Here is an 18,289-nt window from a genome sequence, read left to right on the forward strand (position 1 = left end):
TATGCTGTGTGGTATTGCTGTGTGGCAATGCTGTGTGGTATTGCTGTGTGGCAATGCTGTGTGGCAATGCTGTGTGGTATGCTGTGTGGTATTGCTGTGTGGTATGCTGTGTGGCAATGCTGTGTGGTATTGCTGTGTGGTATGCCGTGTGGTATTGCTGTGTCGCAATGCTGTGTGGTATGCTGTGTGGCAATGCTGTGTGGTATTGCTGTGTGGTTTGCTGTGTAGTACTGTATGGTATTGATGTGTGGTATGCTGTGTGGTATTGCTGTGTGGTATGCCGTGTGGTATTGCTGTGTGGCAATGCTGGGTGGTATTGCTGTGTGGTATGCTGTGTAGTAATGTGTGGTATTGATGTGTGGTATTGGTGTGACTGACGTTAAACTATATTCACCGGGGGGGGGGGGGCTCGTGTCTCCCCATGGATCCGCCTATGCAATATTAACTAAACACGAACATAATCGAGTCCTTATTATAATTTCCTACATTACAGGATAAGACGAATGATCCGTGAAAATGCAAAAAGGCCAGCAAGGCGGCCCAGGCAGCAAGTAGAACCCGAAGCTAGGCGGCAGTGTGCCGCCATGACCTGTAGGGGCATTCAATGTAGCTGGAATGGGAGAGCCAATGAAAACGGCATGTGCCGCCAACATTGTAAGTCGTCTTTTTATAATTCTATAGCTGCTGGACTGACATTGGACCATATTCACCGGGGGGGAGGGAGGGGGGGGGGGGGCTCGTGTCTCCCCGTGGATCAGCCTATGCAATATTAACTAAACACGAACATAATCGAGTCCTTATTATAATTTCCTACATTACAGGATAAGACAAATGATCCGTGAAAATGCAAAAAGGCCAGCAAGGCGGCCCAGGCAGCAAGTAGAACCCGAAGCTAGGCGGCAGTGTGCCGCCATGACCTGTAGGGGCATTCAATGTAGCTGGAATGGGAGAGCCAATGAAAACGGCATGTGCCGCCAACATTGTAAGTCGTCTTTTTATAATTCTATAGCTGCTGGACTGACATTGGACCATATTCACTGGGGGGAGGAGGGGGGGGGGGGGGCTCGTGTCTCCCCGTGGATCAGCCTATGCAATGTTAACTAAACACGAACATAATCGAGTCCTTATTATAATTTCCTACATTACAGGATAAGACGAATGATAAGAGGGAATGGCCAACCAAGGTCAGCAAGGCGGCCCCGTGAAGTAGTTGCACCAGAAGATAGGCGGAGATGTTTGGCGAGGACCAGGATAAGACGAATGGTACGCGAAAACGCAAATAGGCCAGCGAGGCCGCGGCCCAGGAATCAAGTACGTGAACCGGCTAGGCAGCTGCAGCAATGCACCGCATTGACCCGTAGGGGTATCAGATGCAGCAGGAAGGAGAGACCTGGAATGAACGGCATGTGTCACCAACATTGTAAGTAGTCTTTTTATAATTCTATAGCTGCTGGACTGACATTAGACCATATTCACCGGGGGGGGGGGGGGGACACCCGACCATATTGCCTGAAAATGATTATATTTCCTTATGTCATCCACATGAAAAAGGGTATAGGAAAAAAATAGGATTATAGGATTAGGCTTTAATACGCGAGAGAGCCACAAGGAGGCAAGCTCCTGATGCTCCAGCTCGGCAAAGGCAACGATGCGTGGCGTTGACCCAAAAAGGAGAGCAATGTAAAAGAAACAGCAGGGCCGAAGAAAATGAGATGTGTCACCAGCATTGTAAGTAATCTTTTTATTATTCTATAGACTGACGTTAGACTATATGATTTCCTACATTATAGGATAAGGCGTCTGATACGAGAGATGGAATTGCCAAGGGCAAGGCCAAGGAAGCAAGCTCCAGAAAGACGAAGATGTACGGCGAGAAGCATGAAAGGGGACCAAGCTGGAATGGGAGAGCCAGAGAGAACGACATGTGTCACCAGCATTGTAAGTAGTCTTTTTATCATTCTATAGCTGTTGGACTGACGTTAGACCATATGATTTCCTACATTAGAGGAATAGGCGACCGATACGTGAAATGGCATTGCCAAGGCCCAGGAGGCCCCGAGAAGCACCGGCTGAAAGAATGAGGTGTGGAGCAATGACAAGGAAAGGGGACCAATGCAGCCAATGGGAGAGCCGGAGAGAACGACATGTGTCACCAGCATTGTAAGTACTCTTTTTATCATTCTATAGCTTTAGAAGATTGTAGAAGATCAAACGTACATGTATATGAAGGCCAGGTCAGACTGAATTCTTGGGTATTACTGCTGGGAAACCAAGTTTCGTGCATCAAAATCTGATAGACTGGATACAAGGCTAAGAGTTGATCTGCAAATAGGATCTACCAAGGCTAGATCAAGGACAACAATCCAAAATAGAGTTATTTGAGGTCTAAATTTAATGACAAGAACTAATTGAGATGGATGATATGAATCAGTGTGATTATTTTCAGATTTCAATATTCCAGGCTGGTGTTAAATCAACACCGAAATTTTTGCAGTGTATGAAATTGGACGGGGAAACAATATTATTGTTATCATTATTATTATAATTATATTATTGAGAAGAAAAGCATGCTTCTATATTAATTGCCATTTTTTCAGGATTGTCAGTTTCAGAAATGAAGGCAAGAACTTGGAAGGAGTATGACGTCATTCAGCTACATTATCAAAAACTGCACAGGCAAAAATTGACTTATGTTTACAGAGTCAGATTTGCATAATTACGAGGAAGTCATAATACCCACAAAATGAAAGTTTTGAGTTCTGACACATTTTCGACTCGATGCATCATAACATATTTGACGGTCAATATTAATGAGACATGCAATCTTATCCATGATTTTGATCATTTATTTTGTAATGTTATCTCCAGATAAAAAAAAAAACAAAGCATATGTGCTCATATCTGGATTTATATTCATAATATACAATGTAATTGTAATACATCTGTTTCTGTTACAGATGAAATGAAACATATTTATTTAATTCTTGTAGAATTCGGAGATTAGTCCACCAAGCTGGGCAAGGACGACGTCGTCGACCCAGAGCGGTAGAAATACCGGCAAGGGCCCAATGCGCGGCATTGACACAGAAGCACACGCAGTGTAAACGGAATGCCAAGACTCAAGGTCTTTGCTTGCAAAATTGTGAGTATGTTTTTTTTATTCTAATAATCTATGCAGCAAATTGCAGTTCACACGCGCAACAACCCCCCTTCCCCCAAAACACAAAAATTACAACAACAAAATTATGGATGATGGACGATGAAGTTCTTCAGACCCTTCTCTGTGACGGTGAAAGTATATTAAATGGACGTCCTCTCACCAAGATTTCAGACCACCCATTGGACCTGGAGGCACTCACTCCAAACCATTTGCTGGTACTGAGAGGGCAACCTGAACTTCACCCAACCCTAACCAAAGAAACAGACATTTACGCAAGAAGATGGCGCCAGGTTCAATATATGTTAGACATTTTCTGGCGCAGATGGATCAAGGAATACCTACCCCAACTTCAGCAAAGACAGAAATGGGTAAAACCACGATGTAATCTTCAGACTTGTGACCTGGTGCTCCTTGTCGGCTAAACTAGGCCTTCGAAGTTCATGATTGATGGGGAGAGTGTCACTCACACTGCCAGATGCTCAAGGATCCATACAAAGAGCTGAGGTTAAGACAAAGCTTGGAGTGTACGAGGCCCATCAGCAAACTTATCTTTTTTTTTAGGAGACACATGAATGACCCAGGAAATATTTGAATGATGTGAAAATTTTACATCATGATTGATAAAGAGAAGCATGGACAACCCACAAAGTCTTTGGATTCTGTGATATGCATCAGTGATTTGATTTTGCCATCAAAGTCTTTTGAAAAATTTGAATAGAATTATTGCTCGCCAAGATGTGCGGCCCTGACAAGGAAACATGTTCAATGCAAACGGGCAGTGAAGACTGCAGGTCTCTGCACTCAACATTGCGAGTACAGTCTTTATATTCTAATCATCTACGCAGCAAATTGCAGAGTTTTTTTGCAGCGAAGAGATCGAAGGGATGGTTAAAACAGACAATTTTGCTGGAGAGAATTTAGACTATATCTACTACGGAAAGTTGACAGCTTAGAACAGTACTTGAGGCGTAGCTGCGTGAGGATTTTTTATCTTAAGGAGAAGCAAGGCGAGAACACAGATGCACTCGTGTGTGAAGTAGCGAAACATTTCAAGTCGATATTCAGGTGAATGATATAAAACGTAACCATTGTGTGGGAGACCCTACTTCTACCACGTGGAAAGGAGATAGACCAGTTATAGTGAACAACAGTCATATCGCAAGAAGATAGAAGACAGTTAAAAAATACAGGCATAACCATTCAAGAAGATCTAACAGAAAAGAATAGGAAATTGCTTCAAAAAGTATCCAAACTCTTGAAAAAAGGAACAGTCAGTGGTGCACAGTCTTCAAATGGAAAAATATTTGTGTCAATTCCAAATAGAACTGGAAACCCCAAAAGAAAGCTCATCACCTGAAGATAAGGTCTAACCAAAATTGTATCAAAAACTTGATCAACCTGTTTACTTTGGAGAAATGATAGAAACAATGTTTTTTTTCTGATGGTTGATTGATGCAAATTCAAGTTATTTTATTCTGCACCATGGCTACACTATATTGCACCAATTTTATTTGAATTGTTAATATTTTTTTTTCTTGACATACGACTATATTTTATGTATGTCTTTTTGTGATGGGTGTGTAGTACCTGGTCAGTCTGGAACTTCCGAAGATAGTAGTTTAGAACATTGGTTGAGTTCTCAGTCAAAATTTAACAATGGTGAAATCATTGATGGAGTGTATGATAGTGATTCTTTATATCACTCCCCAGACAGTCTCAATGATATGGTCTGTAAATGCAATATTCAAAATTCTCTTAAATTGATGAAACTGGAGTAAAAATCATGAAGCTGTATCAACTTATTAACAGTTGTAAAAAATTGAATTTGATGTTATTGCTTTTAGTGAAACATGGCTCTCAGATGGACTGGACTCTTCATCAACATTACCTAACTTTGCATTTATGGAACAGAGAGACTCATGGTGGAGTCGGTATCTTCATAAATAAAAAAAAATTACTGTAAAGGATTACAAATGATATATGGATTGGATTGTAAAGAGTGGTATATTGATTGCAGATATATCAGACCATCTACCTATATTTACCCTCACTCAAAGAGATACTAAATCATGCAAATTTTCATGTGACCTTGTTCGTAACGATATGTCTGAAAAAAAAACTGTTCCGAGTTTCAGAATCGCTTAAATATAAGATCCTGGGAGAGAATCTTAGACAGTATAACGGCAGGAATTGCATACGATAGGTTTAAGACTATTTTAATAATATCTTTAATATCTCTTTTCCAATAGTCAAACAGAAAATCTATAAGGAAGCCCTGGCTTACGTCTGGCATACTAAAATCATGCAAGAAAAAGCTATGTTTGTATAAAAAGTTTTTGAAGAATCCATCGGAAATTAAACACACAAATTATAAAAGGTATCGAAATATTCTTACAAAAACAATTCAAATTGCGAAACAAGACTACTTTACGAAGAAAATTCATGATAATAAAAAAGATAGTAGAAAATTGTGGTGTGCAATTTACAAAGTCTTAATAATAGGAAGAACAAAAAAGAAAACCACGTCTCTAAATTTCAATACAAATGATGGTTGTGTTATTTATGATCCTACTGAAAAAGCAAATAGATTTAACCAATACTTTGTAAATATTGGAACTGAATCTACTGATTCATCAAATATTTAGATTTGTGAATGTACATATAACAAGGCCGATAAGGAGAAGAAAAATTGAAGTAATTTTGAAATCAAGCCCATACAGCTGATTACACACACAAAAAAGACTCAATTTTTTTACTCAGTTCAAACTCAGTTGAAATAATTACTGTGCATCTCAACATTTCATATGAATACTAGATATTTTCAACTTATGGAAGAAAAATGAGATGTTATGTATTTGGCATGTATGTGGTGATTGTTTAAATATTTCACAAGATACGAATGCAAAAGTTGAATTTTCTGTTAAATTACAAGAACGGACGCCTTATTTTAGTACATCTGTGGGACTAAAACAAGGATGCATGCTTAGCCCAATACTTTTTTCGCTATACATCAATGGCTTAGTCGATATATTTCATGACGAGTGTAGGCCTGTGAGTTTGGATCAATATAAAATATCTTGTTTGTTATATGCAGATGACCTTGTAATACTTTCCGAGACCACACCTGGGCTCCAAACATGTTTAAAGAAATTAAATGATTACTGTTATAGATGGGACCTTAAGATTAACATGAAAAAACACAAATAATGATATTTAATAAAGCCAGACAGGTAATAAGAAAAAAAACATTTCCTTATAGATACTGTACCGTCAAAATAACAGATGAATACAAATATCTAGGACTATGTATTTAAATCCTCTGGTTCCTTCATGGTAGGCTAGCTATCAAACAGTTAATGTGGAAAGCAAAGAAAGCCACTTTTTGAATCAGAAACACCGTACCAGACAATAAAGTTGCATCACTTCCACATTTAAAATTATTTGACTCGTGTGTAAAACCCATCCTATTGTACTGAAATTTGGAGTTAACTAACGCTCTTACATGATAATAAAGAAATAGAAAAACTGTATTAATCATTTCTTCCTGAAAAGATGCATAACCAATACTTGAAAACGGTTCTTAGCGTTCATAGATCAGCGACTAATAGTACTATTTTGGCCGAGTTTGGGCGATATCCCTTATACAGTGCGTCCCAGAAAAAACGAAACCGAGATTTAGCGATGATTTATCATAACTTAATCATAAATAAAATAGACAAATGACCTACCAATGTAAAGCTTAGAATCTCCTCTTTCATCTGGTATTACTTAGATTATTCCTCATTCACGCATGATAGAGCAAAAACAATTCGAAGAAAGGATGCCAAAAACTCATTTGGCGGGGGGTATCTGAATTTCAAAAAGAAAATCACATAACTAAAAAGTTCAATATCTTCTCTTTTCTTTGATACCTAAATCACAAAAAATGGTCAAGTAGTAAAAAAGTTATGATCTCTCGAAACAATGCTTGTATTTCCATAATTTCATTAAATAAACGTGTTTTCACCGGTTTCCCACTGAAGCTATCGCATGGTAACAAAAGACTTAATGCATGGCTGAGCGTCAACAAAACGGAGTGTCAAGTGAGTTTGAACGCTTGCCTGTAAAACCTCTTCATTTTATGAAATTATTGAAATTCAAGCCTTATTTCAAATAACCAGAACTTTGTTATTTCTTGACCATTTTCTGTAATTGAGGTATCAAATTAAAGAACAGATATTGAACTTTTTAAAAATGTGGTTTTCTTTTTAAAACCCAGATACGGCCCGCCAAGTGACTTTTTGGTATCCCCTTTTCAAATTGTTTTTGTTCACTCATGCGTGAATGAGAAATAATTTAATTAATTTTAGATGAAAGAGGAATTCTAAGCTTTAAAATGGTAGGTCATTTGTCTATTATATTTTCGATTAAGTTATGATAAATCATCGATAAATCTCGGTTTCGTTTTTTGTGGGACGCACTGTATATCTCAGCTTTAAAACACAGCATTGGATACTGGCATCACGTAATTTCAATAAAAGATAACAGTCTTGTAAAAAGAGCATTATGATGTGTCGCTTCATTTCAATAACGGTTCCAAAATTACATACGAGTATTATTCAAACAAATCTGTTTCCTTCATGTGTGGGAAAACCAGGGAACCTTCTCAAAAAGAGCACTTCTGAAAGCAATTGTGAACAAAAAATTCAATGATTGTTATATAATGTCATGGAAAAATAGCCTCAACGATAACACCCAACATTCCCATGACCAATGCAAAATAAAGCTAAGAATCTATAAAACACTGAAATAAGATTATCAGATTGAAAATTACCTACTATTAGATATTGAAAAGATGCACATCACTAATTTTGCAAAGTTAACAATAAGCAATAGTATACTGACAGACAAGGAAGATATATTAGCATTGCTGTAAACGATAGAATATGCCCGGTTTGTTTGACTTAAGTAGAGGATGAATACATTTAACTGTACACTGTAAGGCCCTCGAAGAACCCCAAAATAATTTATTTAACAAGTTAAAGGAGGTACTGCCGGATTTTATGAAAATAACTAACAAAAACAAATTCCAATTGATTGTTAGGTAGCAATGACATGGATATTAGCAAATTATGTGTTATAGGAATAAGTTATATGTACGTGGAGAGACTGAGGATGCTTGAAAGATAAAGATGATATTATGCTTATGTATTTGTATATGGGTGTATTACTGTTTATGTATATTATGTATGTGTGTGCATACATGTATTTATGCATTGATCTTGCATCTAACATTTCATTCGAGATTGGTATTTTTTGTTTCTGTTTTTTTTTCTTTGTTGTTGTTTTTTGTTTTGCTTTGAATACTTTGTTACTATGTTATGCTTATGTTGCATTATTTTTTTCTTATGTTTCTTTGTTTTTGATGATGATCCTTCAATGTCAGGATTTTATATCAATAAAGTTCTATTTTGAATTTGAATTTGTATGAATAGGCGGCAGAACAAGGGGGGAGGGGGGGCGTCCCCCCTAAATTTCAAATTGGAGGACAGTTCCCCCCTGCTTGTCAGAGGCCCGAAAGAGAGTATGGTGAAACATCCAAAAGATGCGTTGCCCAGACTGGGCGGGGACCTAGAGAAAGGCAGTGTAAGAATAAAACCATGCATTTAAGTCATCGATGCTGGATACACTTGAAGACGTTAACAGATTTGGAGCAAGTATCCCTATGAATAGGCGGCAGAACAAGGGGGGAGGGGGGGCGTCCCCCCTAAATTTCAAATTGGAGGACAGTTCCCCCCTGCTTGTCAGAGGCCCGAAAGAGAGTATGGTGAAACATCCAAAAGATGCGTTGCCCAGACTGGGCGGGGACCTAGAGAAAGGCAGTGTAAGAATAAAACCATGCATTTAAGTCATCGATGCTGGATACACTTGAAGACGTTAACAGATTTGGAGCAAGTATCCCTATTCCCACATTTTCCTTTGATTTCATGAATTGGATTTTATGTATTCCTTTTTTCAATGTAAGGACCATAGAGATATGTACTTTTGTATGTTTTATTAGGAAATCAATATCAAATCACAAAATTTACAATTAGTCTGTTTGGCGAATGTTAAAGTAAAAAAAAGTTTAAAAAGTTAAAGCTAACACCAACACCAAAAGGTCAACATTGAACTTGAAATCCCCCATTGTGATAAATAACACATTGCAACCTGGTTACAAGAGACCCAAGCCCAAGAACATGTGAAAAAAAAAATTGTTGACTGCCTGGATTTTTACAAAACTCTTTATTTTTAATTAAATTTTTTAAAAGAAATCCTTCAATCAATAAATTCTCCACATATCATGTAATAAAGAAATTCATTTAATAAATAATACATATCATACATTCATAGAATAAAAAAAATAGTATTAAAAAGTTTGATGTGCCTGGATCGATCAATATCTACATTCTTGCATAGTGATATCTTAATGATGAAAACGATGAAATTTGATTACCTTTGAAACATCCAGTTCAAAACTTTTAATAGATACGACTATCGACATGTTTTTTTCCCCTAAAAAATGATTTGTGGAGGATTGTTTTCCTTTTTCTGTTTCTTGATGTAGATGGTCAGGCAACGACCCAAACACGATTATGGCGACATCTCTCGCAGATGCAAGGCCCAAACAGGGGCCCACCGTCGAAATACGCGATGTAAAAACAAAACGACTCTTCTAAGCCACGTTTGCTGGTTACACTTGAAGGAGCTTACGGATTTGGAGTAAGTATTCCTATTCCCGCATTTTCCTTTGATTTCATGACTCAGATTTTATGTATTCTTTTTTTCAATGTATGGACCATAGAGATATGTCCTTATTGTTCTAAAAATAATTGTGTTTTATTAGGAAATCAATATCAAAACAAAAAAATTTACAATTAGTCTGTTTGGCGAATGTTAAAGTTACAAAATCAAAGAATGACTTAAAAAGCAGCACTGAGAGTTACATACAAAAATCAAAGAACTGGAGACCAGAATAAATAGATATGAACAATGTTTCCATAGTACATGTATTAATCGAGACTATACAAGAATGTTTGGAACAGGAGAGAAATCTCAACAACCAAGATCAAGGTGTACAGGGCCATGGTTCTTACCACATTGCTGTACGGCTGTGAAACATGGACAGTATATCGGCGCCATGCCAGGAAGTTGAACCATTTCCACACCACCTGTCTGAGAAAACTTCTTGGCATCAAGTGGCAAGACAGGATACCAGACACTGAGGTCCTCACTCGTGCGAACCTGGCCAGCATTTACACCGTCCTGATGCAGTCTCAGCTCCGGTGGGCAGGACATGTAGCTCCCATGCCGGACAAACGTCTTCCAAAGAAACTTCTGTTTGGCGATCTCCAGGAAGGAAAACGCTCTCATGGTGGCCCAAAGAAGTGCTTTAGAGACACACTAAAAGAATCACTTAAGTCGTTTAACATCAACCATGACACATGGGAACAAAAAGCCCAAGACAGAGGAGCATGGCGAACAGCTGTACATAAGGGTGCTGAAGCATGTGAGGCCAATAGGACCGTAGTGGCTGTAGCCCGCAGGCAGGCCAGGAAGGCAAGGACTGCCAACCCTGTAGCAGCAGTCAATATTCCCTGTCCACACTGCCAGAGACTATTTAGGGCACAGATTGTCCTGACTAGCCATCTGCGGACCCATCAAGCTAATGATTAAACCCCAGGATGATTAGATGGTCCTCGTCGCATCGACAAACAAACAAGACATGTATTAATAGGCGTCGGAAGGGGGGGGGGTTGACGCGTCCCCCTAAATTTCAAATTTCCTTTCTTTCTAATAAAGAAAGAGAGGAAGATTAAAAAGGAAGAAAGAAAGAATAAAAGAAAGAAAGAATAAAAGAAAGAAAGAAAAAAAAAGAAAAGCGGAAAGGAAAAGGATAAAAGATCACAAGTGTAGGCCTACTGAACAACTGAAAGAAGAAAAATTGAAACCTATTATACAATAGCGAAAAATTATGCTAAGTTCACACCAACGGGGATCGAATGCCGCGCTTAAAATCGGCGATCAATTCGGCGTGATTTTTTGTTTACTTTTCAAAAAATGTCATGATCTCCTCAGATATGTTATGCTCTGATAAGCTCTGATACGAAGTTTGTTCCCGCTTTGGGCGACAAATTATTTCCCGAATCGCTACGGCTTCTCACGCTTTGATGCCGATTGATCAGGATTTATTACGCTTTAAATCACGCTTTGATATGCTTTATTACTCTTTGATAAGCTTTGATGCGCTTATCACGCTTTGAATAACGCTCTGATACGATTATCAAGCTCTCTTGTGCATTGATAGGCTCCGTTAAGCTCTGTTACGCAATGACAAAATTCGAGATTCTGATTGCATCCCGCCTCTGATCCAGAGTATATATAAAGATGCGGCAGATACACGAAATCATTGCATCTTTGGCAGAAGAACAAGATATGGAAGTTCAATATGTACCAGAGTATGAACCATCTTATGATGTAGACATGACCTTTGTCTCCCTGCTATATAACTACATCCTAGCCCTCGAGGCAGAGGAGAGAGATGAAGAACAGCAAAGACAAGAGGAGATTGAACCACCAGGAGGGAGAAGACCATTCATCAGGTGCTGCTGGACCAGGCCATGGCTCACTGAAGAAAGAAGACAGCAGTATGGCCAGTACACTATCCTCCTGGACACACAACTGAGGTTAGAGGACCCTGTTGCCTTCACAAACTTCACTAGAGGGACCCCTGAGGTGTTGAGATGAGATCCTTGCGAGAGTGTCACCAGTCATCCAGAAGCAAGAGACCAACTACAGGCACACTTTGTCAGCTGGCCTTAAACGGTGCCAGGTAAAAATGGCAGAGGTAAAAATGGCAGAGGCAAAAATGGTAGAGGAAAAAATGGCAGAGGAAAAAATGGCAGAGGTAAAAATGGCAGAGGCAAAAATGGCAGAGACAAAAATGGCAGAGGTAAAAATGGCAAAGGTAAAAATGGCAGAGACAAAAATGGCAGAGGCAAAAATGGCAGAGGCAAAAATGGCAGAGGCAAAAATGTTAGAGGTAAAAATGGCAGAGGTAAAAATGGCAGAGGTAGAAATGGCAGAGGCAAAAATGGCAGAGGTTAATATAGGCTTATAATGATAATAAATTGCATGTAATTCGCCTGACAAAAGTTACAAGGCTCTATCTTCACGTAAATAGCGACAAGAAATTCACTTGTTTTCAACCATGGCCCCCTAACACGAGTGTTAGTGATTTTTCAAAACAACAATCCTGATTGGTTCCCAGTCAGTTTACTGAACAAAATGTGCATAGAAAGATGATCGTGAGAGGCCGTTTCATTTAGCGATTAATTGCTAACCTTTGTGTAACAGGGCCCATGGAGGAAATATTTGGGCTCCCGTAGTAAATTGAACCCCAAAAGGGAAAACATGCATGCACTGCGCATTCGAGAATATTACGCACTTTGCATCGCAGGGCAGTTCGAAAATTCATTCAGTCTTTCAATTGACACACATTTTCTGACCCCATGGATAGATATTTATCAGGAAACAGGTAAATCGCAAAAACAGGATTGCAATCCCAACATTGGCAAATCGCAACGAACTCATGAAAAAGATGGCCGATGGCGGGCCCGGGAAGGCGTGGTGAGGAGAATTACTTGAATGCATGGACGAAAATCCCTCCCCAAAAGTAGCGGGGATCAGAGGCCAAGTCATGATTTTTTTAAATAAGGGGGGCACATTTGCAAGGTCATTTCGTCCCAAAAAATAATTTGACAAAAAAAAGTTTTACCCAAAATTTAAGGTAATTTTTCCAAAATAAATTTGACAAGCCCCCCCCCCCTGAGGGTTATCACTTTCAAACGGGAGGAGTGAGGTTATCACTTTCAAAGGGGGGGGGGTGCTCGCAAAGCGATCTCCTAAACTGGTTTCCTGAATCTATAGTAAACTAGTTTTAGAAAGTAAAAATGGTGTGTGTGTCAGCGTCGTAACAGGTGGGGGACAAGCTGCCCCCTGGCGGATTTATTTACCAGGAAAATAAAATAAAAACGCGAAAAGGAGGGAGAAAGAAAGGGAAAGGGGAAAAGAAAAGGAAAGGGAAAAGAAAACCAAAAAAAAAAAACCTTTTTTAATGAAAAAGGAAGGAAAGCGCGAAAATGTGCGAAAAAAGAACGTTTGATAAAGAACAAATCATTCTGAAATAGACCTACATAATGCAATAGCATGGTGGGAACTAAATAAAAAAGATAACTAAATGGCAAACAATAGCGGGAAACAAAGATAAAGTGTTAGTATTCAAAAGCTAAGGAAAACAAAGAAAAGGGACAAGAAAAAAATTAACATGACCGGGCTGCCAATGATTGAATAAAAGTGCGGGAAGAAAGATGGACTGCATACAACATAAGCTTGATAAATTTTATGCAAATAAGCTACCGGGGCTTTGCCCCAGACCCCACACAGTACGGGCTCTTCATTTATAACTTTCAAATGGCTCTATAACGTCCCCCGTTCAATCACTGGCGCGGGGGGGGGGGGGGTGGGGGGTCTTGGTGCCACACCCAGGTGGAAATAAAGTAAATTACCCAATGTATAATGAAATAAAATTTATTGCATTATACATTGGGTAATTCAATGGAAACAATGAAATGTGTTATTGGCTGAATATGATGGAAATATAAGTTTGATTTCAATAGGCATTTTTTTCCAGCTCGCTTTGCTTGCTGGTGACTGATAACAAATTTTTCCCACATTGCTTTGTTTTACCCCCTCAAAATATTTGGTTCATTACGCAACTGGGTTGAATAAATAAGTTGGGTAAAAGCTATATTCTGGTTATGCCCGCAATTTGATTGATTAAAATAGCGGCAATCTGCAGGGTTAAAATGGCTTTTATATCAAGAAGTTCCAGGGGCTCCGCCCCGGACCCCAACCGCACAGCACTGCGTATGGAAGGGTTAGGCCATGGGGGGGGGGGGCAAGTCCCCCAAAAGTTCTATGAACAAGAAGTAAAAAAGGAGGAAATAACAGCAAAGGAAAGGTGTGGGATATTATTTTTTAATGAATATAATTTAAAAAATAGCTCAAAGTTAGATTCTCATGAAAAGATGATTGTTTTTCTCGCTCGCTTTGCTTTTAGCACATGTGCTATACTGCGCCCCTCGATTTTTTTTACTCTTCACACTACTGCCGCAAAGAATCCTGTTCACAGTGACGTACAGACCACAAAAAAAATATAGAGAGAAGAGTGAAATATGAAATTCTCTGGATATCATGTCAAAATATCACAATTTTGTATTTAAAAAATCTGCCCAAAACGCAATATATCTGGCCTTCTCAAAATAGTCCCCTCATTACACCATCATTCATACCATAATATGACCGGGGAAATTTTTGGCTCCCCCCCTGCCCTGGCCACCAACCCATTACGCCGCTGGTCTCTGTGACTGATGCATTCTCGAACTACGTCGCGGAATGTTACAAACCCCATCTGAAAGTGCGAGAAATATCCATCACTTTGTAATCCATAATTTTGTCAACTAATTTTTCGAGTCAAAAGGGAGCAATCAATTTTCATTTTCTTGAAAATGGATTATGAAATAGTAAAGTGGTAGATTGTCAATTCGTCCACTCATTACACGGTCTGCCTTCATTTAGTCTACTGCCATTCCTTCAATCGATACTTTTTGTCTAACAACCAAACTGTAAAAACTGTGGTGTTAATAGAGGACCACACCTTGAGGTGTTAAAATTACACTCTCAATATTTACCATAACACCAAATAGTGTAAATGTAACAACCAATGGTGTTGCAATAACACCTATAGGGGTTAAAATAACACTGTCAATTTAACACCGGTGTAAAATAACTGATGTGGTCCTCTATGTACACCGGTTAACACCACACTTTTTGCTGTGCATTTAGTCCAATGATAATCACCAGCCCGTCTATGACCATTTCGTCTCGTAACCAGTCTAATGCCTAGTTGACACTCTCACGATTTTCGGTTCCCGCATAGTTCACGCACTGATATTGCGTCATGCGTGCCAATGCGTCGACACTTGCGGGAAGGGGCGGGACGATGAGCGGCAATGCGCAGCAATGCGTGAAGAGCGAAAAATTTTTTTCAACATGTTGAAAATTTTGCCACGCACTTCCCGCATTGCGTGAACTGTGCGCAAACTATGCGCAAACAAGTCGTGCCAATGCGTGCCAGTGCGTGGCGTAAAAACAGTGGGTACCCCACCCCCGGGAATGTGGCACGCACTTCACGACTAGTTCACGACATGGTCCCGCATAATCTGCGCAGTGGTTGCGCATCCTTCGCGCACTTTCACGCAAGGACCGCGCATATCAGTCACGTGATGCGTTTTGTCAAAATATTCTTGTTTGAGCCAGCAGCAAAATCATGGCTTCATCCTCCTCATCAGATAATGATGGGACAGAGAACACAGAGCATGAAGAGAAAACTAAGCGAACAAAAAGAGCACGTACATCTAAAAGGGATGTCCCAGAGTACAAGTGGACCGAAGACGCTGTTCAAGTAATAGCCGATTTTGTGAAGGAAAATTCAGCACTATATGATAAGACCCAGAAAGATTACATGAATGTTGCTACGAAGGGAAGGATGTGGGCGAATGGCGGTAAATTATTGGATCCACCTGCCACTGGTAAGTTCTCAATTTTGATGGTTGGTTAGTTAAGTTCCATACCCATGTTTTAAAAATCCTCTTTTTGTTTTTTGTTGTCTGCATTACTAGTTAATGAGAAAGTAATTTACTGGGAAAATAATTGTTGATATTTTCTTTTATAGAAATTAAATGTTTTTATTTTTTATTTTTAGGGTTAAACTTCACCACACAAATAGCCTATTTAATGTTTTCCTTGTTTTTAATGTAGGGGACCAGTGTAAGAAGTTGTACGAAAATATGCGAACTCGGCTAGGTAAGATATTGAACAAGGAGAAGAAAAGTGGATCTGGGCAAACCAACAGAACGACACGTGATGATGAGATAGTGAACACGTGGGGATTTCTGAAGCAACACATTGTTCGTGGCAAGACAACGGCAAGTGACACGGTAGGTATATAAATGACCGATTCACAATTTTTATATTGAAATATTAGAATAACCTTGAAATAAACTTCAGAACCCATTTCATAATTTTCATTTTGAAATTTGATGTTTCTTCACCTTGCAGTTTGATAGAGAAGGGGAAGTGCACGAACGAGAAGATGATGAAGTTTCTATCATGTCAGTTTCAGAAGATATGGATAATGAGACCTTGATCCCGTTGAAGGATCGGGTCCCAATGTCGGCACGCTCCGAAGCCTCTGGAACTTCTGGAAGAAGAACTCCAGTTTCTCGATCAAGTACTGTTTTGCAGAATAACCTCGACGATGCTCTCCGTCAGGTAGGCATTATAGAACTTTTTTAAAAAACATTATTGAATACATTACTTAAGCCGGATCCGCTTTCAATAGTTCCATTTGGGAACTATAGAAATTGATTCACAACAAAAATATCATTGAAAATTAATTCTTCGACAATCTATCTAAATTTGTTGAGTACGTGGCAGTAAATGACAGTAGTCAGACCCTGACTTTAATTGCCTTACTAAATTACATTTGGTTATATTGTTTATGCCTTTCAGGTTCTTTCAAGAGCGGATAATTTGGGCCAGACAGCTGCGTTGACAGGTCAAAAAAAGATCGTCCATGATTTTGCCTGTCTTCTGGAGGGCCATATGCAGAAAATTCCAGAGGAATCGTGGCACAGTTTCCAAATTGAATGTCTGCAACTCGTTCACAATTTCAAACAGCCAACCAGGCCAACTCAACCATGTCAACAGCAACCCTCGTCATGGCAGTCATGGCAGTCAAGCCAGTGGCCGATCAATAGTCATTGGTCCAGTTTCAATCAATGGTCTCCAGCAAGTCCATCCTTCAACAATGTTGGGATGCCAGCCGCGCCTTCAGCTGTGCCTGTACCGATACCAACGTCTTCTCAGCAGTCCACTGCTTCGACCCCACCCTCCCGACGTAGTAATGAGATGGTTTCCTCGGTTCTGGAAGAGCTTGGAGAAGAAGAATAATGTGTTCAACAGCAGCCGGTGATTAAGAAAAGGCAATACTGGTTACAAAACTAACGTCTTCCATATCGGGACACTCTTTCAGTACTTACCTTAATTCTTACATGGTAAAAAAGAAAAAAGTAAAAAAAGAAATTGTTATTTGTTGTTGCCTTTGCAAGGAATTTTATTAACAAGTGGAATGCCACTGGCCGTCTCACCTGCATCACGCGATTCAATATAGCAGCAGTGCTGATTTTGAAAACTACTATAACTCGCACAAGATGTTCAGTGATACTTGGTTACTCGTATTTCCACGTTTTATGAATTAGACCAATACACTTATAGAGATATGATGGCAATTCAACAAATACCCCCAACGTGGCCAAAGTTCTTTGACCTTACATGACCTTTGACCTTGATCATGTGACCTGAAACTCGCACAGTATGTTCAGTGATACTTGATTACTCTTATGTCCAAGTTTTATGAACTAGACCAACACACTTTCAAATTTATGGCTGTAATTCAACAAATACCCCAATTTGGCCAAAGTTCATTGACCCTAAATGACCTTTGACCTTGATCATGTGACCTGAAACTTGCACAGGATGCTCAGTAATACTTGATTACTATTATGTCCAAGTTTCATGAATCAGATCCATAAACTTTCAAAGTTATGATGGTAATTCAACAGATACCCCCAATTCGGCCAAAGTTCATTGACCCTAAATGACCTTTGACCTTGGTCATGTGTCGTGAAACTCATGCAGGATGTTCAGTGATACTTGATTAACTTTATGTATAAGTTTCATGAACTAGGTCCATATATTTTCTAATTTATGATGACATTTCAAAAACTTAACCTTAGGTTAAGATTTTGATGTTGATTCCCCCAACATGGTCTAAGTTCATTGACCCTAAATGACCTTTGACCTTGGTCATGTGACATGAAACTCAGGCAGGATGTTCAGTAATACTTGATTAACCTTATGGCCAAGTTTCATGAACTAGGTCCATATACTTTCTAAGTTATGCTGTCATTTCAAAAACTTAACCTC

The 18,289-nt window shown here is 39.2% G+C and overlaps 1 protein-coding gene across 1 annotated transcript; it reads left to right on the forward strand.

Annotated features, from left to right (window-relative positions):
- The first annotated feature begins 15,981 nt into the window (after positions 1–15,981).
- Positions 15,982–17,421, forward strand: LOC135157007 (uncharacterized). The gene is made up of 3 exons (XM_064111308.1): positions 15,982–16,239; positions 16,361–16,573; positions 16,814–17,421. The coding sequence occupies exons 1-3, from the start codon at positions 15,982–15,984 to the stop codon at positions 17,252–17,254; spliced, it is 912 nt and encodes a 303-aa protein (XP_063967378.1). The 3' UTR covers positions 17,255–17,421.
- The last annotated feature ends 868 nt before the right edge of the window (positions 17,422–18,289 follow it).

The sequence above is a fragment of the Lytechinus pictus genome, chromosome 16 (assembly GCF_037042905.1).
Source record: "Lytechinus pictus isolate F3 Inbred chromosome 16, Lp3.0, whole genome shotgun sequence".
NCBI lineage: Eukaryota > Metazoa > Echinodermata > Echinoidea > Temnopleuroida > Toxopneustidae > Lytechinus > Lytechinus pictus.